The sequence below is a fragment of the Balaenoptera borealis genome (genome assembly GCF_965194805.1).
Source record: "Balaenoptera borealis genome assembly, chromosome: 14".
Lineage (NCBI taxonomy): Eukaryota > Metazoa > Chordata > Mammalia > Artiodactyla > Balaenopteridae > Balaenoptera > Balaenoptera borealis.
The window spans coordinates 20,565,417-20,583,923 of NC_138875.1; the positions used below are offsets into that span (position 1 = coordinate 20,565,417).

General features: G+C 35.8%; 1 protein-coding gene across 1 annotated transcript in view; it reads right to left on the reverse strand.

Annotated features, from left to right (window-relative positions):
• Window positions 1–18,507, reverse strand: part of DCC (DCC netrin 1 receptor) — a 1,166,696-nt gene that overhangs the window by 52,063 nt on the left and 1,096,126 nt on the right. Inside the window, exons 26-27 of the mRNA XM_082353405.1 lie at window positions 9,228–9,383; window positions 555–767 (exon numbers count right to left, since the gene is read on the reverse strand). Of these exons, the coding sequence (XP_082209531.1) occupies window positions 555–767; window positions 9,228–9,383 (369 nt within the window). The remainder of the gene's footprint in view (window positions 1–554; window positions 768–9,227; window positions 9,384–18,507) is intronic.

Below are 18,507 nucleotides of genomic sequence, written 5' to 3' on the forward strand. Positions count from 1 at the left end.
TTACTTCCTATCTATCTAAGTTTTGGTTTCTCTATTTCTAAAATTAGGAAGTTAGATGCTACACTGGTCTGATATGCCTTTCTGGCCTTGAAACTCTAAAATAAGAACCCCTGCAAGATGACTAATGAAAAGAACAAAGCAGAATTATGAGATTTACATGCATTTCTCTAAAAAGTGATTTTGCAGACTTCTGTACCTTTTACTCTAGTCTTGGAGTCTAGCTTTAAATCTTACAACTCATGTGGCAGACAGAAGAACTTTTCCAGTATTCTCTAGTGGGCATACCTATAGCACATATTAAAAGTACTGGACTGACATTCAGGATCAATGAACAACTTTCCAAAGGAATGAAAGGCGCCTACAACCAGCCAGTTGCTTATAAGGCAAATACTTAAAAGCTGCACCACAAACATCAGTGAAAGACACGTGCACACTGGGCACATAATCAATGTCAAAAAGATACATTACATCCAGGCCTTCTCGGAACCCTCCTGTACTTACGTGGAGCCACCAGGGATAACAAAGCTTTTAAGTGTAAACAAATGGGCACTTACCTGACTGAGACAAAAGCGGTGTATAAGGGACTTTTGGTTCTATTGCACTCATCGGTGGAGGTAGCAAAGGGTTGGCGAAGCTGCGAAGTGGATGAGTTGGTCGAACACAGGCCGTGGGGATGGTTCTGCTGGGCGCCTCCTCACCGCTGGGATGCTCAGGCTGTGCTGGGGGCAACATGGGCGGCTGTTGGGTGGCTGGTCCTTCGCTCACTGCTGCAATGGAGAAGAAAAAAAGCCATTCATAATCCGCGACAAAGTGGGCTTTCCCTAAGTCACCTGAAGGGGCCCTGGAGCAGTTCAGAGAGTTATGCCAGGATCTGACTAATCCATTCTTCACGTTGAGAACATTCCACCCCTCTACCCTCATATATTTAAGGGATATGATAACACTGCCCCTTTAAATAGTAGAAATAGACCCAGTAGGACAGGGCTCTATCTTCCAGGGAGAGTAGTAAAATATGCACGGCATTGACTGTATTGCCTGAATTGTCTGGGCCCTGAAATCATAAGTGAAAAAAGCGAGAAAAAAAGAGTTATTTCTCCTTTCATAAGTAGCAATGTCAGTGAAATTCAATGTACCAAACCCGGCTACAGCTGCATTATTATCTACCAGCCAATATGCCAATTTTTTTAAACATGCCATGTCAACTGTCAGACAAATCAGAGTTACCGGGTGCTCAAGGCATTGCTAATAAAATGATACGAATAATAACCATTATCATTATCTTCCATAACAAAATAGAAGCACATCCAGCTAAGAAGTTATATGAGAGATGAATCTGCTGAAACAAGTTGTCTGAATGCAGAATTGCAATTTTTCCTCTTTGGTAGCAAACATTGTAATTTTCAGTCAGATTACTATGGTTGAAGAGGTTTCACACAGCCGTTTGTGACAGCCTTTGGCTATCTGGACAGTTTTGCATGTGGAAACACACTCTTTCTCCAGAGAACACAGTTTAGTTTGACTAAAATACTGTTTATCATGCTAAGGAGGCTGTGATTTGACTTTATTCATTCAAATTCAGAGTCAACAGATCCCAGTCAAATTGAAAATGAACAGAGCTGCATAGTAGGTATCAGTGTGGATGAAAGAAGAGTATTTCTGATGACTTATTTCTTAAAAAAGTGCTATTGGGTAAAGTGGAAAAAATACAGTGATAGAAGATAATCTCTCACTTTTGAAAGAGAATTTCTATGCAGGAAATATTTCAAGATAATTAGTTTGTGAGATAATTTTGAGACACCTCTCTGGGAGGCTCAGTGAGGTCAGCAAAGGGCAGAGGAGATAGAAAATCTGATAATGCTGAAAGGGGTGGAGATTAAAGATACAAAAGATCAAGATATCATATTAAAGATATGCAAAAGTGAAATGTGCCTGCAGAGGGTATTTGATATTAAAACTCATTTGTCTATATTCAGAAAGGGTTAGAGGTCCTCTGGGTCACTGAGCGGGCTTCAGGCTTACCCCATTCAAAGATGGAGATGAGGAGATACAGGGTTGGCCGAGGACAGATGCAGTCACATAGCAAATGGAACCAGAAAACGGGCAAAGACTTGATTAAAGATTTCTTCAAATATGGAAAGTGTAATCCAGCAAACTGGATAGAACTCTGAGGGCAAGGGTAGTTTGAAGAGAAGTACCTTATCTCTAGGCTAGGAAGTCCTATCAAAGATGGAGAGGAGAAACACATGCAGGTACAATCTCAAGGTTAAAGTGCGGGGCTGCAAGGAAAACATTAAGGCAAATCTTTGGTGATGTTGGTTCTCTAAGGCAAAAGGGAATGGGGGCTTCAGGTAGGTGGTATAAGGAGCTAAACTGCTTTTAAGAATGTAAAGGGAAAGAGGAACATGTGTGTTCAATCAAGATGGTGTAATTAGGTGGTTGAGAGTATAGTTTTAGAAACAAAGAAAATTATGGAGGTTTTACTCTAGATTCATATTTAGTCTAAAGGAACAAATGACCAACGGTCAGTTGTCCAAATAAAAATACAGTATCTCTCTGATCTAGATCAGAGAGAAGAAGCTGTAGGAACCTACAACGAGGTCCTTCTTTATTACCAAAGGGCTGGTTTTTACTAAAGGGTCCATATCATCACATTAAAAATGCCTCTCCAAGAAAAGAAAGTTCACAATTTTCCTCAGAAATCTGCTGTAATTCTCTCTAGTGAAGATGGACTGCAGTAAATCCATATCATATTTTGAAAACTGCTTTAGTTATTACAGAAATAATAATGTTTTGTGATGTCTTTCTTTTCTTCATTCCTTCCTTCATATTTTCTTTTTCTATTTCTTCTACATTTTTGAAATCAAAGAGATCTAAGTTAAAATATTATTGTGATCATAGGTTTAATAACACTTACATGCAATTTTTTTAGTCTTCTAAAATTTAGTTACTTCCAAACCTCAGGCTTCACATGAATTCTGTTGACTTCAGTGAATTTTAGGGGGGGGCGCTCCCGGTTTTCTTCTCTTCAGCATATTTGAAAATAAAAATGCTGTGCATGCTTAGTCCTCCATTCCCAAGTTTTCAGTTCGCCACCATGATTCCCACTGGGAACATCACAGTGCGGTTCTTGACTTTGAGAGAAGTAATGGTGGCCTGATACCAATGGACCAGCTCTTTAGCAAAATCAATACTTAGTACCACATAGTGAAAAGGAACGTGCCTAATGCAATGTGCTAGGTGGAATGGGAGGGTCCAGCCTCAACACTGAATGTATCAGTAATGCATAAGGGACTGTTTTTCTTTGGTTCAAAACGTTCATTTTGCTTAATACCTAATACAATGGACAAGGTACAGGTTTTCCATAGACAATTCATAATGCTTATATTTTACATAGAGCCAAAAAAAAAAAAATGCCTTTTAGAAATGGCTGACATCTAAGGCAGTGAAAAAATTCTCAGACAAACACAATAGCAACTGCTCCACTGGAAAAGCTCTCATTTCAGAGCCCGTTTGGCCAGCTTCAGGACACCTATGTGAAACAGATTTGCTCCGTGACATGACATTTAGCTGTACTAAGAGCTCTAAAAGCAAAGAAAACCTCCTTTCACCCACGGAGTGCGGCTTCCCTGCAATTCAGAGACTAAAGTGAGAATCAAATATGTACTGGCAAGGCACTCCTTTTCAAATGATGAAATAGTAGGAATTCATTGTACAAATAGCATACAATTACACAGCAGAGTCAAATCTCAAGGCACTTTATAATAATTAATGTCAACACATAAATAATTGCTATGGAATAACTGGCAAAAATATTGCAAAAATGGAAATGAGGATTTTTCTTCCATCGAAAATTGCAATATTTGAAAGAAATACAGCACACTAATAACTCTAAGCAAAGACACTTCAAGACTCGAACATTCCTAGGAACCAGATTCACTCATTAATCTCAGAAGAACAACATCATGCAATAATCCTAAGTAACCCCAATTCCTCACAGTTCGGATTTTTTTTTAAAGACCCTAGAGAAAAATTCATGAACTCTACTGTGCTGATTTTATTTAGGGCAAGTTCCATTTGTTAATTGATTTCCAATTTGGCGGAGAGGCGGGGCAGAAAAATAACATGGATAAAGTTGACCAGCTTTCTCACTAAGACCATGCCAACACTGAAAACAATAGTGGAAATCATCTACTCTTCTCTAGTACCTGTTTCAAAGATGAGGAAATGGGGGCACTGATTTTATACTGATTTGTAGAAATGAGACCTCAAGATGATTATTTGAAGTTTTCAAAATATAGCACTTTTCCTTGTTCCCCAAAGGCCAGTTACTTTGCCTATTGAGGCTAAGAGCAGAACTGCAGTGCATTAGTAGGAAGAGGAAAGATTTGTCCATCACGACTATATAAAGCTTTATCCATGGATCACCAAATATGTGTTATGCAAATGTACTTTATCCTATATCTTTCCTTTCCTTATGGGAGGGGAGAAATTCAGCTTTATTTGTGTCTTCAGAAAGCAGCAGTCTTTGGGGGCAGAGTTTTAGTGATTCATCTCTCAAAGTCAAAGGTCTTTCTGATAACTTTTGAGGAAGGAGAGTTGCCCCATTTCACACAGTCAAATGCTTCTTTTCCTATGTGTGCCTTTAGCTGTTTTTCAAGGTGACTAATAAGACATCTCCAGCCAGAGACATGACATGTTTTCTGCTTGAGAGAGAACAGGGATGTTTAGTGTTCTCCAAGGCATTTAGAAACCGATACTGAATGACTGGAAGTTAACTGTGACAGTGATTTAGAGAATATTCAGTTTCCTAGAAAAGAGGATGCATTGTTTTTTTTCTTTTCTAAGCAAGCACTTGGAAACACATATTAGTTCCTATACCTTTTGCATTGCACATAGCTTTGGTCAAAAAATACTTGAAGAATGACTGAGTATATATTTTTAAAACATGTGAAATCTTGGCCAGGAATAGAATGCCTATGCCTTTTGATTTTAGATGAGAGTCAAGAATTATTAAACTAAGAATTCTGTTAAGAATCTTTTATTTGCATAACTTTCTATAATAGTTACATTATCTACTTTATGTTTGTATTATATATTATGTAATAGTTACATAATTAAATTTATTTAATAATCCTTACTTTTAAATAAATTAACAAAATAAAAAATCTATTAAGGAGACTAAATTTTTCTCCCTTCCTTCTTCCCTCCCTCCCTCCCTCTCTCCCTCCCTTCCTTCTCTCTCTCTCTTTTTTTTCTTTCTTTCTTTCTAATAGACCTTACTTTTTAGAGCAGTTTTTAGGTTTATAGCAAAACTGAGTGGAACATACAGAGATTTACCCTCTGACCCCAGATATGCACAGCCTCCCCACAATCAAAATTTTGCACCAGAGTGGTCCATGAGACTAATCACAGATATAAACAAATCTGTGGTCCTTAACCACAGATGAAAACAAATTTTATACTAGCTCATTTATTGTTTTTTTTTTCATTGAAATTTAACTTTTGGAATCAAAGAGTAAATGGGATGCTGGATTTTCCAAAGGAGATGATGCTTTTAAAAATGGAAAAGATTGGGGCTTCCCTGGTGGCACAGTGGTTGAGAATCTGCCTGCTAATGCAGGGGACACGGGTTCAAGCCCTGGTCTGGGAAGATCCCACATGCCGCGGAGCAACTAGGCCCGTGAGCCACAACTACTGAGCCTGTGCGTCTGGAGCCTGTGCTCCACAACAAGAGAGGCCACGATAGTGAGAGGCCCGCGCACCGTGATGAAGAGTGGCCCCTGCTTGCCGCAACTAGAGAAAGCCCTCGCACAGAAACGAAGACCCAACACAGCCAAAAATTAATTAATTAATTAATTAATTATTTAAAAAAATGGAAAAAAATCTACAGGAACACCCATGAATAAAATAGTTAATTGCTAGTTTTAAACAAAGTAGTGAACTTTGGCTGTCTCAGTCTTGCTGGAATGAACAGATAAAAGCCATTCTTACACTTCCTTTTAAAGTTAGAGAATATAAATGAAATCAAAAGAAAGCAGTAAACAACAAACCAATGAGAAGAAAACCAAACTAAAACTATAAACCTCTCTTTTCTGTTGGGGACAGTTCATTTCAGAAGTTGAAGAAGGGACTTGTGGGTTCTGAATTCTTTGACTGGAATCATCGCCCTAATTGTCTGGGGATTTGGAAATTTTGGGTTGTTGGACTTCTCACATCTTTCGTATTTATATTCCTTCAGTATGGTTTGGGGGGCTTTTTTCTTCGAGTTTTTGCACACAACTCTATTCTCTAGACACGATGTGCAGTGAGAAAAAGAAAAAGAAATCTAATTCTCTCTTGGTAGATTCTTAATGCCTTTTAATTCTAACCTTGTTACATCTCGACGATTTATGATTTCTTAGAGCTGTCCCTGTTGAGTTGGAAGAAATATAGCTACACCACAAATATATTTTATTGCTGTTACCATCTTATCTATTATGAAATATCCTATCTCACAGGAGCTGCTGAGTCACCCGTTCGTAACAAGGAGAAGAATGCCATAAAATCGATTTTAAAATGTTGTGCTTGAAGAAAAAAAAAAAAAAAAAGCCAAATGGCAGAGGAAAAATCACCAGGGTATATATAATAGCTTGAGAGTCTTTCTCCATTCCTACATTCCTTGAAACAAATGAAATACTACTCTCAGGATACAAAATCAATATACAAAAATCAGTTGCATTTTTATATGCTAACAGCAAACTATCAGAAAGAGAAATTAAGAAAACAATCTCATTTACAATAGCATCAAAAAGAACAAAATACTTAGGAATAAATTTAACCAAGGAGGCGAAAGAGCTCTACACTGAACACTACAAAACTTTGATGAAAGAAATTGAACAAGCTACAAAAGATGGAAAGATAGACTGTGTTCATGGATTGGAAGAATTAATATTGTTAAAATTACTACCCAAAGCCATCTATATATTCAACGCAATCCCTACTGTAATTCCAATGTCATTTTTACAGAAATAGAAAAAAAAATCCTAAAATTTGTATGAAGTTCTGAATAGCTGAAAGCAATCCTAAGGACAAAGCTGGAGGCATCATAGTTTCTGATTTCAAGCTATCGCACAAAACTATAGTAATTAAAACAGTATAGTATTAGCATAAAACAGACACAGACCAATGGAACAGAACTGAGAGCCCAAATAAATCCCCACATATAAAAACCAACTAATGTTTAACAAGGAATCCAATAATATATCATGGGGAAAGAATAGTCTCTTCAATAAATGGTGGTGGGAAAACTGGATAGTCACATGTGAAAGAATAAAACTGAACCCTTATCTGGTATCATCTGCAAAAATAAACTCAAAATGGATTAAAGACTTGAACATAAGACCTGGAACTGTAAAACTCCTGAAAGAAAACTAAGACATTGGTCTTGGCAATGATTTTTTTGATTGGACACCAAAAGCAAAGCTAACAAGAGCAAAAATAAGCAAGTGGAACTACATCAAATTAAACAGCTTCTACACAGAAAGAAAATGAAAAGGGGAGAAAGCTCTTACAAATCAAATATCTGATAAGTGGTTAATATACAAAATATATAAAGAACACATACAACTCAATAGCAAAAAGACAATGTGATTAAAAAATGGGCAGAGGAACTGAATGGATATTACTCCGAAGAGGGAATATAAAAGACCAACAGATACATGAAAAGGTGCTCAACATCACTAATCATTAGGGAAATGAAAATCAAAACCACAACGAGATACCACCTCACATCTATTAGAATGGCTAAAATAAAAAAGACAAGAGATAACAAGTCTTGGCAAGGATGTGGAGAAAGGAAAACACTTTTGCACTATTAGTAGGAATATAAATGGGTGCAGCCACTATAGAAAACAGTATGAAAGTTCCTTAGGAAATTAAAAATTGAACAATCATATGATCCAGTCATCCCACTTCTGGGTGTAGCCAAAGGCAATCAGGATATCAAAGAGATATCTGCACTCCTGTGCTTTTTGAAGCATTATTCACAATAGCCAAAACACTGAAAAAGCTATTTTTGTCCAGGATGAATGGGTAAAGAAGATGTGAGATATATATCTATCTATATTTATATTTATATCTGTATCTACATCTACATCTCTATCATCTATCTATCTATCTATCTATCTATCTATCTATCATCTATCTATCTATCTAATTCAGCCATGAGAAAGAAGGACATCCAGCCATTTGCAACAACATGGATAGACCTTGAGGACATCATGCTGAATGAGATAAGTCAGACAGAGAAAGACATACATTATATAACATCACTTATATGTGGAATCTAAAAACAGCCAAACTCATAGAAATAAAAACTAGAATGATGTTCACCAGGGGCTGGGAATTGAGAGAAGAAGGGAGATATTGGTCAGAGTACAAACTTCCACTTATAAGATGAATAAGTTCTGGGGATCTAATTTACAGCATAGTGATTATAGTTAATGATACTGTATTATACACTTGAAAGTTGCTAAGCAAGTAGCTCTTAAATATTTTTATTACAAAAAGAAATGCTTATTATGTGGCATGATGGGGGTGTTGGCTAAGGTTATGGTGGTAATCATTTTACAATACATAAGTGTATCAAATCAACACTTTGTACACCTTAAATTTATACAATGTTAAATGTCAATTATATCTCATTAAAACTGGAAAAATACATACATAAAAACAGATGAAATACCACTCTGGGAATTTTTCATTTCCAGTAACTATTTCTTAACGATGAAAATGTATTGCTGAACTGATTTAATAAAGAGAGCTTTCATACAGTTATTGGTTCATAAGGAAAATCAATGAGACATCTTTAGTTATAACCGACAGACACTTAAATAAGAATCTTGGAGGACAGTCACTTGCTTATTAACTTCCCAGTTAACAGAACAAATTAATTTCAAGCACCCATCACATCACTGTTTTACTGAAGCAGTTAATCTTTGTTTCCCCACGACTCCCCATACTGTCAGTGCAATGGACTATGGAAAGACTCCTAGAAAATCAGTCCAAAAGCATGTAAATAGGGTCCAAAAAAACAGACGATGCTGGAAAAGAAAATTCTAGTACCCAGGTCATAAGTATATCAATCTTTCCAAAGGATAAGAACACCAAAATGCTACACACTTGACAAGACATCCTTGGTATTATTCATTTGTTCTTAGTAAAAAGAAAGGAAGATGCAATACACTAACTTTTTCCGGCTCCGAAACCTCGGTCCACTGACAGTGTAGGGAATGGCACAGGCCGGAGGGTGAACTGCGGGTGGGGGTATGCACACGTGGGCGATGGAAGGATTCCTGGGTACTGGGCACTTTCTAGGGTTGGCACAGGGATGGCACTCACGACAGCTGCAAAACAAAGATGTTATTGTTAGTAAGTATAATTCTATGTATCCCCCTAACAAGCAAATAGGAAACGGCTACATTTTCACATCTTCAAATCCATGCACGTTCTTCACAGTACCATGTAGGTTCCTTTACTTACCTCTCTTTCCAGAAAGTCCCTTTCTTACCTCAGAAGAGACAACTCACTCTTTAAGAATCTTACCAGGGAGCATTATCCTGAGGTTTAAAACTTTTCATTGGTTTCAAACAAGGAAATGAATCATCAACCATCATAAAGCCATTGTAAGGCTTCCTGGTTTTTATTTAGTTTAGTTTAGTTTTTGTCTTATTCTTTCTCCTAGGCAAGAATGATGACATTAGAAATACTGTGTTGTTCAGAATATATTATATAGAGCGGGCTAAGAAAATGGGAATTTTCTATTAATTCCGTGAAAGAATGTAATGCTTTGGAGATCTATAGTCTGGAGACAGAATAGCAAGTTATAGTCTAAATAATCACACTAAGGATTTATATTTAAATAGAAAGAAAATACTTTCAAACAGCCAAAATATTAGTACAACTTAGTGACACATTAATTTAAATGCAACTGAATGTTTTCTGTGAATACCAACCATGTTTTAAGTTATATTGACTTAAACCCACAGATGATATCTTACACAATATTTTCTAGGTTTAGTGAGCATTGTTCCATTCCATTATTCAAATATCTGTTCAATTATATCATATTATGAAATATTTACTCTAAGTGTAGTCAACCTTCATCTTATAAAATGTTTAGTATTCCCTACCTCTTATTAACTAAAAATAAAAATTAAGCTAGCTACTGGAATGATCAATTTCAACAGTATATTCCTGTGTATAAAAGTAATGAAGTTATTTCTGTTATATACTTGATTTTTTATTTAATTATACCCTAATGTCAATTGCTGGAGTTCAGCATGCACAGCAATGTACATTTACCAAAGGAAAATCTTTTTTTTTTTAATCACATCCCTCTTACAAAAGTAATTTCATCATCAAGATACAGATTATCTTGCACTATTGTTAGTTAGAAACAGATTTAAAAAACATTTTAACTTAAAAATGCAGATTAATTACATTAAATACATAACACTTTAAATTAAAAAGACTGCTTCTAGTAAACTGGCTCTTAAAACTACATTTGAGAATTTATTTTTCAGTTTATTTATAACACTCCTTAAAGTGCCTATTAACATGTTTAATTGAAAAACAAAGTTGGGTTTTTTCAGATAAAAAGTTTTGACTGACTGGTTTGACAATGAAGACTAACTCTTCTTAAAGTAGGTTAAGTAATGGTTGTTTCATCTGAATCGAATAAAAATACATATTAATCATTTAATGGGATAAAACATTTTTTCAAAAAATTATGTTAGTAAGGATATAAGTGATATTTCAATGTTTCCAATCCTGTCTTAGTATATTGTATTACACAAAGTACCTGTACGTGAAAAAAATCTGCATTATATATTTTATAATTACTTTGTAAGTCTTAGTAAAGCTTTTTACTGTTGTATCTCCTAGAAAATTAGAAAGTAAGTAACTTGAATGAGTAAATACATTTGAAGTTTAGGTAGTTTCTAAAACTTTTACTTCCAGAAAAATTGAAGGAAGACATTATCTAGTTGTTTACTGAAATACTATTAAAAGTAACTTTGTATGAGAGTTCACAGAATAATTCTGGCATGCAATTTGGAAGGAGTTTGAATCTTTGAATGATTGCTATAAAAATCTCATTGTTATTGCACTTGCCCATACTTAATGCAAACAAGGTTTCTCAATGTTTAGATCAATAAGAGAAAACATCGGAATAGAATTTATACAGTAAGTAATGTTCATCCATGAATACATGCATTAGTTGCACAAAAAAAGCGTCTTTCATGTCATTAAGTGATAGAATTCTAACACAATCTTATTTTATATACAATTGTGCAGAAATACTAATTGTAATGTTAACACACCGAGAAGAAAAATAATTAGCAGTTAAGACTTGTGGTCACATAAGTTTATAATATAAATCTAACATCTCAGTTTATGAAAATATTATGTTTCAAAGAAATAAGATAGATGATCGACAAAAGATAGTCATAAAAACAGATGACAATTGTATATTATTCTGTGGGGAAAGTGAATTGTAGGTACTAATTCAAGGAAAAAATGAGTGATACAACTTTTCTCTGTAAAAGGGGAGCTTCTCATGTATTCTGTAAATGGATGATGTGGGTATCAAATTGCTATGGTATTTTTATACTTTTGGCTTTATCTGAAAGAGTGGAATACCAGAAAAATTACATATTTCACAGATACTTAACTTATAATATTGTAAATGTTAAATTAAAACTGTGTGTGGCGATACAAAGCTTTTCTAAATTATTTTTGGGAGGACTCGAATGAAAAACTGAGATTAAATGATATATAGCATCATAAATGAAGATGCTTTATAATCTATAAAATATTTCATAAAGAGTAAATTGTGGCTATACAAACATATGAACAGACTTTAGAAAAGGGAAAAGAAATAAAATGACAAGGAAACTTTTAAAAAGAATCAGAAATTCAAACCAGATACTAGCCAAAATAATTATAAATTCCCTAAAGGAAAAGGTTAGAATTTTATAGTCTTTGTGTCTGTCAAAGTATGGTGCTGGAGATACTTCATATTTTTCAAGTGAGTTAATAAGAAAGATTTTCTAGAAGTAATATTTAGAAATCTGTCATTTTAACCCATTGGAGATTTTTTTACGTGGTTTGATGTATTATTTAGTCTCCTGGTGTGTATAGTTACTATGTTACTATAGTAATAATAATGATAATAATAATAGATTTGAATACATTTGTAAATAAGAGTCATATAATAACGTAAAGTCTGTATTCATATAACTCAAAATCTCAGTCTCTGAAGCAGTTAATTTAATGAATTCACACATCTTACTGATCAAAATGAGATCACTGCATAGTCATTAAGGTTGACTGCCAAATTGCAAAGCCTTTCCTGTGTTGACAATTTTTACTCATAAATAAATGTGACAATGATAGTCTCCCTTAGATGCAGAAGGCACCCACTTGACAAATTGTGCACATTTCTAATCAATATTGTTATGTGAATTTAACCAATCTTTTAGAATACATTTAGGAAAAAAATGTCATAAATATCTCCTGGTTCGAGATGAATAAATTTGAATAGAGAAACATAAAATAATTTGGCAAGCCACAGATTCTGTGTAAGTTAGAAAGCTGAGAGAACCCAAGAGACTAAATTTATATTCCAGTTCCAAGTCTTTCATTACTGAAGAAAAGAAATTTTATTTTTCATGAGTTTTGCATTTTGACTACTGACCTGGGTACAAAAGGTTTGCAAATAATAAAAGTTCTTTAAAAAATAATAAATCGGTTGTATGTCTCTGCATCTCAGAAATTCTCATTCTTCTATACCCTGACATGAAATAGAATAGTCAGTATTCCAAAGCTTTGGTTTTGAAGTATTTTGATCCATGATTCATTTCTAAAATGGCACAGACATCTACCCTTACTTATAAAACTGTTGTTGCGAAACTAATTATTCGGAAATAAGTTGGATCCAACACTGTGTATTGAAGTGCATTTTGGTATTTTCCCTCTACATGTCAGTTTCGAGAGCCAGAAACACACACCCACACACACACACACACACCCACACACACCCACACACACACACCCACACACACACACACCCACCCACCCACACACACACACACACACACACACTACAATTCAAGGCATTCACTGCACTGCTCTGTTTATGTAAAACAGCTCAGAGAGCGATATCATCAAGCATTTTTAATAAATCTCTGCTTTGTGGCCGACTATGACTAGAAATCTGTTCTGACACAGCTTGCTGACAATTGAATTTATATGTCATACTGACACACGAAGATTTTTCAAGCGGAAATTCCCTCACCAAATTAGTTAGTTCCCTGAACAGGGCACGCTGATATTCAAAAACTTTTACAACATTTTAAAAAATGTTAGCACTAAACGTGACTGATAGGAAATCTAAAGTAGAGATTTTATTTTTAAAGCTACAATTTTAAGAAATAAAGCTCTCTGTAGAGATTTCTCACCATGATACTTGACAGATTTGAGAGATTTGTTGAGGAGGAGAGGTGGACAAACAGAAGAGTAAAGATAATATATTGAAGTGCAAAGAGTTTATAATATAAAGATAATATTTTTATTTATAATATAAATAAATGGTATTTATTTATAATACCATTTAAATTTATTTATAATACCAAATAAATTTCTAATTTATTTATAATAATTTATAATTATAGTTTATAATATAAAGATAATATTTTGAAGTGCAAAGAGATAATATTTTGAAGTGCAAAAGTCAAATGATTTCTCATTCTGCTTCTCTTTAGCATCTCTTTATATAGGCAATGGCCTATTAATAATCTGGACTATTTGGAAATGTAGTATCCATAGCCCTTGATAAATATTCTAATTTCCTTCACATTTTCAGGTGTCGTTTAACAAGCAATTGTCACTGGATGGCCGCCACAAGTATCCACAACCTCCACCTTTAGGAAAATAGTGAACATTCACAATGACGTGTTCTGCAGTTATTCTTTTTTTTTTTTAAATTTTTAACATCTTTATTAGAGTATAATTGCTTTACAATGGTGTGTCAGTATCTGCTCATAGTGGTGAAGAGCCCAAACACTGAGGTCAAACTGCCTGGGTTCACTATCCAGTTCTGCCACTTGGTAGTGAATAAATGTCACAGCCAGTACCTAAGATACCTCCCACTGATTCCCACCTCATGTCTTCACATCCTTAATGGAGTTTCCTGCTACATTTCACCAGGGTTGGTCTGGTGACCAAAGAATGCAATGGAAGTGATGGTATGTCACTTCCAAAATTAGGTTAAATGAGATTTCTCTCTCTCTCTTTCCCTCTCTCTCTCTCTGTCAGATCATTCACTCTGGAGGAAGCCAGGAGTCATGCCTTGAGCCAGAACTGCCTGGCTAAATCACTCCTGTATTCCTGACCCTCAGAAGCTGTTGAAAAAAATAAATGGCTGTTTTATGTTGTTACATTTTGGGGGTAATTTGTTATGCAATAGTGGATAACTATACATTCACTTGGGAAGGTATATATGCTCTCTGTTTCTTGGTTTTCTCATCTGTAAAGTGGAGATGCTCATGGTACCAACTTTGTGGTGTGGTTCTGAGGATTAAGGAGATTATCCACATGGAAGTGCAGCAGGATGAGGGGTCAGGAGTCAGCACTGTGGAAATATGGGTTATTGATATTAATCCGCTGGGCTCCTATAGATCTGCCCCAAGACTGAGCTGAATACCATTCAATAGGAAGTATTGTTAAAACAACCTTCTTATATGTCTATGACTTTGATTATGGTGATGGTTTCAAGGGTGTATGCACATATCTAAACTTAGTAGATTTGTACAAATTAAATATGTACAGTTATATATATATGTGTGTAAGTTATATCTCAATAAAACTGTTTAAAAATAAGTTTAAAAAATATGACCACTTAAAATATAAGCCAAACTTTTCCAAAGATACTGACAATTATTGCCATTATAGTTCTATTAAAATGCTAATTAGTTCTATTAAAAAATACCATCTTACATTTGAAAGAGGAGTACAATACATTAAGTTAGAGGAAACTAAATAGTGTTTTTTAACTCAAATTTGAACCTGAGGGAAGTATGACACTGTAAGATTTATGAGATTAGAAAGAAAAGTTCTTTCTCTGGAGGAAGAAAATAACTGGAATTATGATTATAAAATCAAACCTGGTTCAAATTCTGGTTCTGTCATTTAGGAGCTAAGGGAAGGCCCTTAGTTTATCTAAATCTATCCAGCCAGCCCATTCGTCATGTGGTTTTCACACACTTTACAAGATGAGATACGATGTGGAGGTGACTGGACAAGTGACTGCCACAGGGCAGCTATGAAAACGTCCTAAGAGCAAATGTGAGCAGGGAACCTTAAGACCCTTACAGCCTCCTACAGCCTTCGCTCACTTCTCAAATGAGATATGGCTATGAAGTCCAGAAATCTGAAATAGTTGTGAACATCTGAGAGTACATTTTGACACCAAGGACATCAGATAGATGAGACTGCAGGAAAAGTAGACTCTGATCTGGGGCTAGAGGACTCCTTTGAGATGAGCTTGAGGCATCACACAGCTTCCTTTTCTGCAGACCAGTGACTTTCCCAGGACACTGTGACCCCATCTGCTTTAATCTTTTACAAGTTACCCCAGACCGCCCAAAAGACTTGACTCAGATGAGAAAGATCCTGGAAGAAAAGATAGTGCATTTTGTTGTAGAAACCTCTAAGATGGTAGGAAGAATTGGGTGACATAAATCTGAAAAAGTGAGGGATCTTCTAGCCCATCCATGTTGCTGCAAATGGTAATATTTCATTTTTTTATGGCTGACCTAGACAATATTATACTTAGTGAAGTAAGTCAGACAGAAAAAGACAAATACTACAAGATATCACTTATATGTGGAATCTCAAAATAATACAAATGAATCTATATACAGGACAGAAACAGACTCACATAGAAAACAAACTTATAGTTACCGAAGGGGAGAGGGAGGGAGGGAGGGAGGGACAGATTAGGAGTGTAGGATTAACAGATACAAACTACTATATATAAAGTATGTAAGCAACAAGGATTTACTGTATAACACAGAGAATCATATTCAATATCTTGTAATAACCTATAATGGAAAATAATCTAAAAAAAACTGAATCACTTTGCTATACACTTGAAACTAACACACTATTGTAAATCAACTATACTTAAAAAAAAAAAGGGCTTCCCTGGTGGCGCAGTGGTTGAGAATCTGCCTGCTAATACAGGGGACACGGGTTCGAGCCCTGGTCTGGGAAGATTCCACATGCCGCGGAGCAACTAGGCCCGTGAGCCACAACTACTGAGCCTGCACGTCTGGAGCCTGTGCTCAGCAACAAAAGAGGCCGCGATAGTGAGAGGCCCGTGCACCGCGATGAAGAGTGGCCCCCACTTGCCACAACTAGAGAAAGCCCTCGCACAGAAACGAAGACCCAACACAGCCATAAATAAATAAATAATTTAAAAAAAAAAGAGTAATAAGTGCAAGGGCCTAGTTGCTCCACGGCATGTGGGATCTTCCCAGACCAGGGCTTGAACCCGTGTCCCCTGCATTGGCAGGCAGATTCTCAACCACTGCGCCACCAGGGAAGCCCTGCACTTATTACTCTTAAGGAAGCATTCTTGGTCAGATGCGGGAATCCACAAGGTGAAGGAATAATGTCCAGTTCCAGAAGCCCATTGAGCTGGGACCAGTCTTAAGATACTGGCTTCTCACACCATGTATGTAAGGGTCAGACAAAGATTCTGATTTGAAATCAAATATTTCAGAGGTTAGGAAACTTGCCTTTCATAGCCCATTCCCTCCCAGTGTCCATCTGTGCACAAGAGAACCTCTGGTAATACAGCACCTCAAGCTAAGAGAATTCCAGTTTTTAAAATCTTGCTTTTTCTCATGAGGCTTTATTTTACTTTTCAATAGCTTCTTTGTTTGAGTTTGAGTTCTGCAGTCAAGTGATTAAAGCAGATAGTGGGAATGGGAAAAAAAAAAAGAGTTGACTCTCATAGTGAATGTTCTAGAAAGCCCCCAAACCAGTAGCCATAGCAGCATCCAAGCTATCCTCAAAGCAAAAATGTATGCTTTTCTTTGCCTCAGTCTTTTCAATAGCCTCTAGTTTAACTTTTTGAGATTTCTTTTTTTAAAGGCGAATTTTACATTTTTCCCTCAAATATTTACTAGGAAAGAAAAAACTGAAAAAAAAAATGGAATTCAAGAGGCTTTTACCCAACAAAACTCTCATACAGTAAATTATTAAAATTGTACAACTGATGTGATCTTACAGGGTATTCGCTTCCGTCTACATATTTCCTAGTTCTGATTCCTCACCTCTCCTCCTGCATTTTATAGAAGAAGAAAACACAGGTTGAAAATGGAAAGGGAATCTTTCCAAGGCCAAACAAATAGTTAGGTTCCATTGAGTAATAAAATACTGAAACTGTAAGAAAATCTACATCTCTCCAGAAATTGCTCTCAGCAAAGAAGTTGCTCACCCAAGGTTACACCTTACTTCCTAGGAGCAGCCTTCATCAAAGACTACAGAACCGCCCCTCCCCTCCCACCTCATTTGGGACAACATACAGGACAATTCCAGCACCACAGCAACCTATAGGGTCAACTGAGGCCTCCATCAAACTGCATCATCAGTTCAATATCTCCCTCCCAGCAATCCTGCATCCTTTACCCTCACAGGTGTTATTCCTGAGGCACTTGCTAATACATCTCCTGTTTTCCAATCTCTATTCAGTCTGATTCCTGGAAACCCAGAATATAACTCTTACTTATCCTTGAAAAATTAAGGAAAGTTATACCTGATGCTTCTGATTTCTTGTAATTAATTTCATTTTTAGTAAGAAAAACATTTAAAATCATTCTTTGGCCATTGTAACAATACTCATTTTTTGCTACCATTTTATAGGAAACAACATTCGACTGGGGAAATCAGAATATCCGGGGCCTTTTCCTGCCTATACTATCAGCTGGTATGCTTCTCATGGGCATCAGCTTACTTAGCTGTGAAGTGTGTTCAGGGATAAGAAGTAGCATATGCCACATAATGTTTTCAACCATGAAGTATATTCTCAGACAAATAAAGATATTTTGTACTTCAATGAAATTAAATACCATTTCCTGTGGGTTTTAAGAACTAAAAATCACTTCAGGTAGTTTATATTTTATCTGGTAATTACCATTTTATAGAACATGGTGCTATAGATATAACTAGTGGGAAGCAGCTGCATAGCACAGGGAGATCAGCTCGGTGTTTTGTGACCACCTAGAGGGGTGGGATAGGGAGGATGGGAGGGAGACACAAGAGGGAGGAGATATGGGGATATATGCATATGTATAGCTGATTCACTTTGTTATAAAGCAGAAACTAACACACCATTGTAAAGCAATTATACTCCAATAAAGATGTTAAAAAAAATGAATATAAATAATATAAGGCGTCTTT